We start from the raw sequence: 9,812 nt of genomic DNA on the forward strand, positions 1-9,812 counted from the left end.
GGGCCACAGTGACCAACTCACTACGCTGGAAAGTAGGGTTGACGATGTGGCTGCCACCAACAGGTCTCTGCAGCTACAAGTGGAAGATTTGATTTCATGTTCAAAACGGCAGAATATCTGCGTGATTGGACTGCCAGTTCATGGCGGAGCTGTTCAAGGAGGTTTTGGGCGATAAGGCTTTTCCCAATCTTCCTGAACTCAATAGAGCTTGCACCGAAACCTCACCCAGGCGGCTGACCGCGTCCCATCATAGCGTGGTTCCATCGATACAAAGAAAGGAGCTCGTCCTTCGGTGGGCAAGGGAACATGGCGACATCACTTTCCAAGGATTTCAGTTCTAGCCTGGTGAAGAAACGGGCCGCATTCAATGACATCAAGTCCACTCTGTACAAGAAGGGAATCCGCTTTGTTCTAATCCCAGAACATGTATTCCTTCCGGGATGGCAAAAGCTCTTTCTACATTCATGACCCAAATGGGTTGTGTTGATTCATGGCGTTTCCTCCACCCGGTCACAAAACTCCTACTATTGTCATGTTCATCAAGCCTAGAGCCCTCTCACTCACAAAACTCCTACGTTTCTCATGTTCATCAAGCCTAGAGCCCTCTCACTCACAAAACTCCTACTTTTCTCATGTTCATCAAGCCTAGAGCCCTTCACCCTCACAAAACTCTTACTTTTCTCATGTTCATCAAGCCTAGAGCCCTTCTCCCTCACAAAACTCCTACTTTTCTCATGTTCATCAAGCCTAGAGTCCTTCTCCCTCACAAAACTCCTACTTTTCTCATGTTCATCAAGCCTAGAGCCCTTCTCCCCTCAGTTAAAACTACAGAATATTCTGCGATAGTGATTTCGGACCATTCCCCCCCACATTCTGGATTTAGCTCTTACACTAAATGTAAAAATTGAAGATTGAACTGAAGATTTAACACGGCCCTGTTGTCTAACAAAGAATTCTGTGACATTATTTCGACCAACATAGATGTATTCATTCAAACAAATAAGAATGATGGGTCCTACCCATCTCTTCTTTGGTAGACTTTCAAAGCTGTATTACGGGGAAAGATCATTTCTTACAATTCTCATTATGTCAAACACAGAAAACTGAAACATCAGGAACTGCTGAACCCATCCTGGCAATAGACTGCCAATATTCAACTTCACCATCCTCTGAATTATATGCAGAGACTGAAACTTCAAACTCCATTTAATCTGCTGATAAAGCAACATAATTTCTGTTGCAACGAACAAAGGGGACGTCCTAGGAATATGGTGACAAGGCCAGATATGGTGACAAGGCCAGATATGGTGACAAGGCCAGCCGACCTTTTGGCACACCAACCTAAAGGCCAGTCAGCATCTCATCTCATCTCTCTGGTATATGACTCCTCCCGTAATCTTATAAGTGATCCCTCTAATATTAATTCAACTTTCGTTTTATTCTAGCCTCTACAAATCCAAACCAATCCAAACATAATACGGCTATGGTTAACTTGTGCCCCTACTGTCCTCGTGTCCTTCAAAGTATACTGGAAAGCCCATTGTGTGCTCTACTTTGAAGATCTGGACACAATTTTGTCAACATTTTTAGACTTTCTGCCAATCTCTTCTAAGCCCTATCTGTAAACAATCATCTATTTTTACACTCCAAACTCGACCAGGCTTTTGTTTTGTGGCGAGAGAAAGGTTTGGTATGTTTCAAAGATGTATTTTTAGATGGGAAGTTTGACAGTTTTAATGATCTCATAGCTAAATGTAATCTGTATCATTCTAACCTTTTCTGCAATTTTCAAGTCCGGAATTAATTTTCCCACCTTTCCACAACTACCTCCAAAGACGTTGCAGGAAGAGACCCCCAACCCCGTGGAGTCTGCAAGGTCTGATCTCTGGATTATATGTCATTATGCTGTCCTCTGAACCCTCTCCAATAAACAAAAGCAAGACCGACTGGGATCGTGACCTTGAACTTGACCTTGCAGATGATTGGTGGGAGGAAGCTTTACAGATGACTGGTGGGAGGAGGCTTTACAGATACCTGGTGGGAAGAAGCTTTACAGATGACTGGTGGGAGGAGGCTTTACAGATGACTGGTGGGAGGAGGCTTTACAGATACCTGGTGGGAAGAAGCTTTACAGATGACTGGTGGGAGGAGGCTTTACAGATGACTGGTGGGAGGAAGCTTTACAGATAACTGGTGGGAGGAGGCTTTACAGATGACTGGTGGGGGGAGGCTTTACAGATGACTGGTGGGAGGAGGCTTTACAGATACCTGGTGGGAAGAAGCTTTACAGATGACTGGTGGGAGGAGGCTTTACAGATGACTGGTGGGGGGAGGCTTTACAGATACCTGGTGGGAAGAAGCTTTACAGATGACTGGTGGGAGGAGGCTTTACAGATGACTGGTGGGAGGAAGCTTTACAGATGACTGGTGGGAGGAGGCTTTACAGATGACTGGTGGGGGGAGGCTTTACAGATGACTGGTGGGAGGAAGCTTTACAGATGACTGGTGGGAGGAGGCTTTACAGATACCTGGTGGGAAGAAGCTTTACAGATGACTGGTGGGAGGAGGCTTTACAGATGACTGGTGGGAGGAGGCTTTACAGATGACTGGTGGGAGGAGGCTTTACAGATGACTGGTGGGAGGAGGCTTTACAGATGACTGGTGGGGGGAGGCTTTACAGATGACTTGTGGGAAAAGGCTTTACAGATGACTGGTGGGAGGAGGCCCTAGTGTTAACTCCACATCCTCATGTGCTCAGTTAAGTTTCATTCAGTTCAAGGGCTTGCACAGAATTCACTACACCAAAGAAAAACATAGTAAATTCCTCCCATACACGAATGACACGTGATAGATGTTCATTCACACCGGATCACCTGACCACACCCATATGTTTTATTCGTGTTCTAAGCTGTCTGAGTATTGGTGTAAGAGGTGCGTAACTGGCTGCAGGGAAGTCAGGCGCAGGAGAGCAGAACTGGGTAATAACCGGAGCAGTTTAATGAGGCAAAACCGACGGCACCCAGAACAACAAAATATGAGTTGAAATAACCCGGAGCAAACCAGTCTATAATGCACATACACTTTACAACAAACAATTCCACACACAGATATGGAGGGGGAACAGAGGGTTATATCAGTGGTGGGCCGTCAGGGCCTGCAAGGCCTTCTCTGCTGGCCTAAACATCATCAGAATATAATTTTTTTTTTAAATATATTTTCCCACAAATATGTATTAAATTATTCCCCAGAGTAAGAGTTATACTCTTCATTTCAGAGCTTTCCTCTTGGTTGCACTGCTTCCAGCCCCAGGTTGAGATTTGGAGGGCTGGTCTTTATGTTAGATCTTTTATCCAATCATATTCAGCCATCATGTGTTGCCAGGGGTCTAAAATCTGCCCTCAGGCCTTCAGAATCAACAGTGCGGGCGCTTGTAGCTTATAGTGAATGGAAATGAAAATTTAGTGTCAACCAATCAGCTTTAGAGTTGGCTATTGTACGCCTGCTGGCTGGCTCCAGTGTTACACAGGAGCCAGCTAGCAGGCGTAGTGCGTGCACGTCTTTTGATTGGATTACCAATATTGAGAGGCATGTCCTATGGAGATCTAGGAAACTGAATTTGATAAACAAATTAATTTGCGTACTACTAAGCTGTTTTTTCAACCCACAATGGCGGAAGGAGGAGAAGATATCGATTTGGTCGAGGATATAATTATAACGCCATTCTCAAGACGAACTTTTCAAGAAAAGTTAGACATTGTAAGGAGAGGTCGCCCGACGCCACAAAGCCTGTCACAGGCGGGAAAGGGGTTCGTTCGCTCGCCACTTTCAAAGTTTCAACTACGAGCGCTGTCAATGGCTCACAGGCTCCTTGGCTCCGAGAAGCACTGCAAACTGTACTGCTGGGAATGCCTATTATTTGCAAGTGATCGATTTGGTGTTTGGAGCCACACTGGCTTTGCAAACTTGAGTTGTCTAACCAAGGCAGCAACGAGACACCAAAGTACGGCTGGGCACTTACAAGCAATGGTGCTTTTGAACATTTCTCCCATAAACAAATGGAAAATGAAAGGTGGATCGGCGATGGCTAGAAGACCGGTGACGTCGACTGCCGAACGCCACCCGAACAAGGAGAGTAAACGACTTCGGCGGAAGTCATGACAATTTGTCATCCTTTTTTAATACTCTTTCTAAAATTCTAGATGTTGACCTGCAGCCTTGTCCTCTGATAGCTATATTTGGAGTTCCATCTTTGTTGCCTAGTCTCACTAAAAGTGAAGCGGACGTTGTAGCGTTTGCTTCCCTTTTAGCCTGCCGGCAGATCTTGCTTAGCTGGAAATCCTTCAAAACTCCCACTTTATCATCCTGGTTGAAAGATCTAATGTCTTTTCTACACGTAGAAAAAAGTAAATATACTTTGAGAGACTGTACTTTTAACTTTTTCTTGTGATGGCAGCATTTAATTTCCTTTTTTGAACAGTTGCCTTCTTATGATCAGGAGAATGAATTTCGGCCAACAGGGGATACGGGGGGTGTGGGAGGGAAGGGATAGTATGTTGTGATATTTTCTATCTATTTTTGTGCATGTGTATTTGTGTGCATGTATACAGTATATGTTGCAAAGAAAAAGCCATATCTCAGACTGGACAATAAAAATAAAAGATTAAGATGGGCAAAAGAACACAGACACTGGACAGAGAAACTCTGCTTAGAAGACCAGCATCCCAGAGTCGCCTCTTCACTGTTGACGTGGAGACTGGTGTTTTGTGGGTACTATTTAATGAAGCTTCCAGTTGACGACTTGTGAGGCGTCTGTTTCTCAAACTAGATACTCTAATGTACTTGCCCTCTTGCTCAGTTGTGCAACGGGGCCTCCCACTCCTCTTTCTATCCTGGTTAAAGATAGTTTGCGCTGTTCTGTGAAGGGAGTAGTACACAGCGTTGTACGAGATCTTCAGTTTCTTGGCAATTTTTCACATGGAATAGCATTTATTTCTCAGAACAAGAATAGAATAACGAGTTTCAGAAGAAAGTTATTAGTTTCTGGGCATTTTGAGCCTGTAATCAAACCCACCAATGCTGACTCAACTAGTCTAAAGAAGGCCAGTTTTATTGCTTTTTTAATCAGTACAACAGTTCCAGCTGTGCTAACATAATTGCAAAAAGGGTTTTCTAATGATCAATTAGCCTTTTAAAATTATGAACTTGGATTAGCTAACACAACATGCCATTGGAACACAGGAGTGATGGTTGCTGGTAATGGGTCTATGTAGATTTTCCATTCAAAATCTGCCGTTTCCAGCTACAATAGTCATGTACAACATTAACAATGTCTACACTGCATTTCTGATCAATTTGATGTTATTTTAATGGACAAAAAAAATCTGCTTTTCCTTAAAAAACAAGGACATTTCAAAGTGACCACAAACTTTTGAACGGTAGCGTATAAACATGCACAAATATGTATATTTATATATCATTATTTCAAATTCTATGTGTACATTTATTTGATTTTTGTATGTATACTGCTTTTGTTGTTAATGGGAGGGAGGTGTTTCAATAAGTATAGGGGGATAAAAGGACGTATCTGTTCAATTTGTAATTTGTATTTCTTTTTATGTCCAATATTTTTTTATTTATATATATATATATATTTGGGACACAACCCACAGTTTGAGGTAGACCTGCCTGCGTAACACTGGTGAGATGTTCAAAGAGAAGAGTGGAGATAACATCTTGCTGTCTAAACCTACGGCAGGATACTGACAAGGCAAGGGGATATTATTCTACAGAATACTCCTAAATACCACTAGATCATTTCAGCGGATTTCACCATGGAATCAAAGAGTAAATTGATGAGTGTGTGAAGAAGGAACCTGCTGATGTAATAAAATAAACTTCTGATGTCATAAAATCTGATAATTCAGTCAACCATTCTTTACCATTTAGAATACTTTCCGAAGGCACTGTAGGAAGCTATCCACACCCAGACAGGCGGCAGGTCTGGTAGCCAGGAAGTGCTTTGAAATGCTAGTCATGTCTCACATCAACACCATCATCCCGGAAACCCTAGACCCACTCCAATTCGCATACCGCCCCAACAGATCCACAGATGACGCAATCTCAATCGCACTCCACACTGCCCTTCCCCACCTGCACAAAAGGAACACCTATGTGAGAATGCTGTTCATTGACTAAAGCTCAGCGTTAAACACCATAGTGCCCTCAAAGCTCATCACTAAGCCAAGGACCCTGGGACTAAACACCTCCTTCTGCAACTGGATCCTGGACTCTCTGACGGGCCGCCCTCAGGTGGTGAGGGTAGGCGACAACACATCTGCCACACTGACCCTCAACACGGGGGCCCTTCAGGGGTGCGTGCTTAGTCCCCTCCTGTACTCCATGTTCACCCATGACTGCGTGGCCAAGCACAACTCCAACACCAATATTAAGTTTGCTGATGACACAACGATGGTAGGCCTGATCACCGACAACGATGAGACAGCCTATAGGGAGGAGGTCACTGCCAGGACGACAACCTCTCCCTCAATGTGATAAAGACAAAGGAGATGATCGTGGACTACAGGAGAAGGAGGGCCAAACACCCCCTCATTCACATCAACAGGGCTGTAGTGGAGCGGGTCGAGAGTTTCACTTCCTTGGTGTCCACATCACCAACAAACTATCATGGTCCAAACACACCAAGACAGTCGTGAAGAGGGCACGACAACGCCTTTTGAAAGGATTTGGCACGGGTCCCCAGATCCTCAAAAAGTTCTACAGCTGCACCATCGAGGGCATCCTGACCGGTTGCATCACTGCCTGGAATGGCAACTGCTCGGCATCCGACCGTAAGGCGCTACAGAGGGTACTGTGTACGGCCCAGTACATCACTGAGGCCAAGCTTCCCTTTCATCTAGGACCTATATACTAGGCGGTGTCAGAGGAAGGCCCAAACAATTGTCAAAGACTCCAGTCACACAAGTCATAGACTGTTCTCTCTGCTATCGCACGGCAAGCGGTACCGGAGCACCAAGTCTAGGACCAAAAGCTCCTACCCCCAACAGCTTCTGTCCCCAAGCCTTAAGACTGCTGAACAATTAGTAAAATGGCCACCAAACTATTACATTGACCCCCCCCCCCCCCCTTACAGAGCAAGTATGCCTATAGCAAGTATGCCTATGCCTATAGACATATCCATGTGCTCTGGGATTGATAGCTTCTTATTCATGTAGACAGACTTTACATTGGACTATATGGTCAGCAAAATTGAGCAGTAGATAGCTAATCTAGGATCAATGTGACCTTTTATATCTTACTGGATATGATTTTGTGGACAGGGGTTAACTGATCCTAGATCTGCAATCCTATTCGCTTGATACAAACGCCCACTGGTCAATAAGAGGATAAGAATGCATTTACGTGAATCTGTTACATATTGGTTACTGTTAAAGTGGCAATCAGCAGTTCAAGCGTCCCCCGTCCCCCACCCCCCGCCCATGTTTCGGTAAAAAGCTGAGGGATGGGTCTGGAGAAATGTAACCACTTGTCATGCCCTGACCATAGTTTGCTTTGTATGTTTTATGTTTTGGTTGGTCAGGGTGTGATCTGTGTGGGCATTCTATGTTGTATGTCTGGTTGGTCTATTTCTATGTGTTTGGCCTGATATGGTTCTCAATCAGAGACAGGTGTTTTGTGTTTTCTCTGATTGGGAACCATATTTAGGTAGCCTGTTTTGTGTTGTGGGTTATTGTCTATCTGTAGTGTTTGTGTCAGCACTAGTTTTCATTAGCTTCACGTTCGTCGTTTGTTGTTTTGTATTAGTTTGTCAAGTGTTCTTCATTTTTCGTCTTCGTTAAATAAATCAAGAATGTATTCATTTCACGCTGCGCCTTGGTCCTCCTCTCTTCAACGTTACGATGAGCATGAGACCACTCTCAAATTCATAGACAGAGCTATGAATGCAAAGACTGACCATCCATGGTATCAACATTATACTTTGAACCATGTTTTTAGGCTATACAGTGTTTGTTTACATTCACTTTGTTTACAAACATTGGAGTAAAACAAGCTTATACTTTGGGTTGTGATGGGGTACGACAGTTGAACTCAGCTCATGAGGCATTTATAAGGTATAATCTTCAAGAATCAATGGGTACATATCATTAATTCACAAGTCCAAAATTGTATGTAGCAACAGCAGGGTTGAGTCCTGACTGTAATCTCTGACAGGATGCAACAGAGATATTAATCTGATACACACTCACTCTGAAACAGCAGCATCGACAACAGAGCGGTGATAGGGAACAGTCATCAACAGTTATCAACATGGTCTATTTGGTGCTGTTTCGACCAATACTGAAGGATCAGTAGTGTTGATAAATCCCTGAAGCGTATTGATCTGATATTTCAATTAGTAATGGTTGACGGAATTATCTCCTTAATTCCAACAGATTTTATGACATCAGAAGTTAATTTTATTACATCAGCAGGTTCCTTCTTCACACACTCATCAATTTACTCTTTGATTCCATGATGAAATCCGCTGAAATGATCTAGTGGTATTTATTAGTATTCTGTAGAATAATATCCCCTTGCCTTGTCAGTATCCTGCCGAAGGTTTAGACAGCAAGATGTTATCTCCACTCTTCTCTTTGAACATCCCACCAGCGTTACGCAGGCAGGTCTACCTCAAATTGTGGATTACATTGTCTTTTTCCCTCATCAATCTACACACAATACCCCATAATGATGAAGCAAAAACTGTTTTTTGTAATGTTTAGAAATGTTAAATAAAAAAAAATGAAATATTACTTTACATAAACTGCTGGTCCAAAGTTTTAGAACAACTACTGTACCTCCATGCTGTGTAAGGGCTATTTGACCAAGAAGGAGAGTGATGGAGTGCTGCATTAGGTGACCTGGCCTCCACAATCCCCCGACCTCAACCAAATTGAGATGGCTTGGGATGAGTCAGACCGCAGAGTGAAGGAAAAGCAGCCAACAAGTGCTCAGCATATGTGGGAACTCCTTCAAGACTGTTGGGAAATCATTCCAGGTGAAGCTGGTTGAGAGAATGCCAAAAGTGTGCAAAGCTGTCATCAAGGCAGAGGGTGGCTACTTTGAAGAATCTCAAATCTACAATATTTTTGGATTTGTTTAACACTTGATGATTCCATATGTGTTATTTCACATTTTTTATGTCTTCACTATTTTTCTACAATGTAGAAAATAGTAAAAATGAAGAAAAACCCTTGAAAGAGTAGGTGTTCTAAAACTTTTTATTTTACCGTTATTTTACCAGGTAAGTTGACTGAGAACACGTTCTCATTTGCAGCAACGACCTGGGGAATAGTTATAGGGGAGAGGAGGGGGATGAATGAGCCAATTGTAAACTGGGGATTAACAGGTGACCATGATGGTTTGAGGGCCAGATTGGGAATTTAGCCAGGACACCGGGGTTAACACCCCTACTCTTACGATAAGTGCCATGGGATCTTTAATGACCTCAGAGAGTCAGGACACCCGTTTAACGTCCCATCCGAAAGACGGCACCCTACACAGGGCAGTGTCCCCAATCACTGCCCTGGGGCATTGGGATATTGGGATATTTCTTTTTAGACCAGAGGAAAGAGTGCCTCCTACTGGCCCTCCAACACCACTTCCAGCAGCATCTGGTCTCCCATCCAGGGACTGACCAGGACCAACCCTGCTTAGCTTCAGAAGCAAGCCAGCAGTGGTATGCAGGGTGGTATGCTGCTGGCCTTGACCGGTAGTGTAAGTATTCAGACCCTTTACTCAGTACTTTGTTGAAA

The 9,812-nt window shown here is 43.7% G+C and overlaps 1 protein-coding gene across 1 annotated transcript in view; it reads left to right on the plus strand.

Moving 5' to 3' along the window:
• The first annotated feature begins 306 nt into the window (after nucleotides 1-306).
• The window catches only part of LOC129858661 (teneurin-2-like), a 60,129-nt gene continuing 50,623 nt past the window's right edge, over nucleotides 307-9,812 (plus strand). Inside the window, exon 1 of the mRNA XM_055927960.1 lies at nucleotides 307-386. Within this exon, the coding sequence (XP_055783935.1) occupies nucleotides 307-386 (80 nt within the window). The remainder of the gene's footprint in view (nucleotides 387-9,812) is intronic.

The sequence above is a fragment of the Salvelinus fontinalis genome, chromosome 6 (genome assembly GCF_029448725.1).
Source record: "Salvelinus fontinalis isolate EN_2023a chromosome 6, ASM2944872v1, whole genome shotgun sequence".
NCBI lineage: Eukaryota > Metazoa > Chordata > Actinopteri > Salmoniformes > Salmonidae > Salvelinus > Salvelinus fontinalis.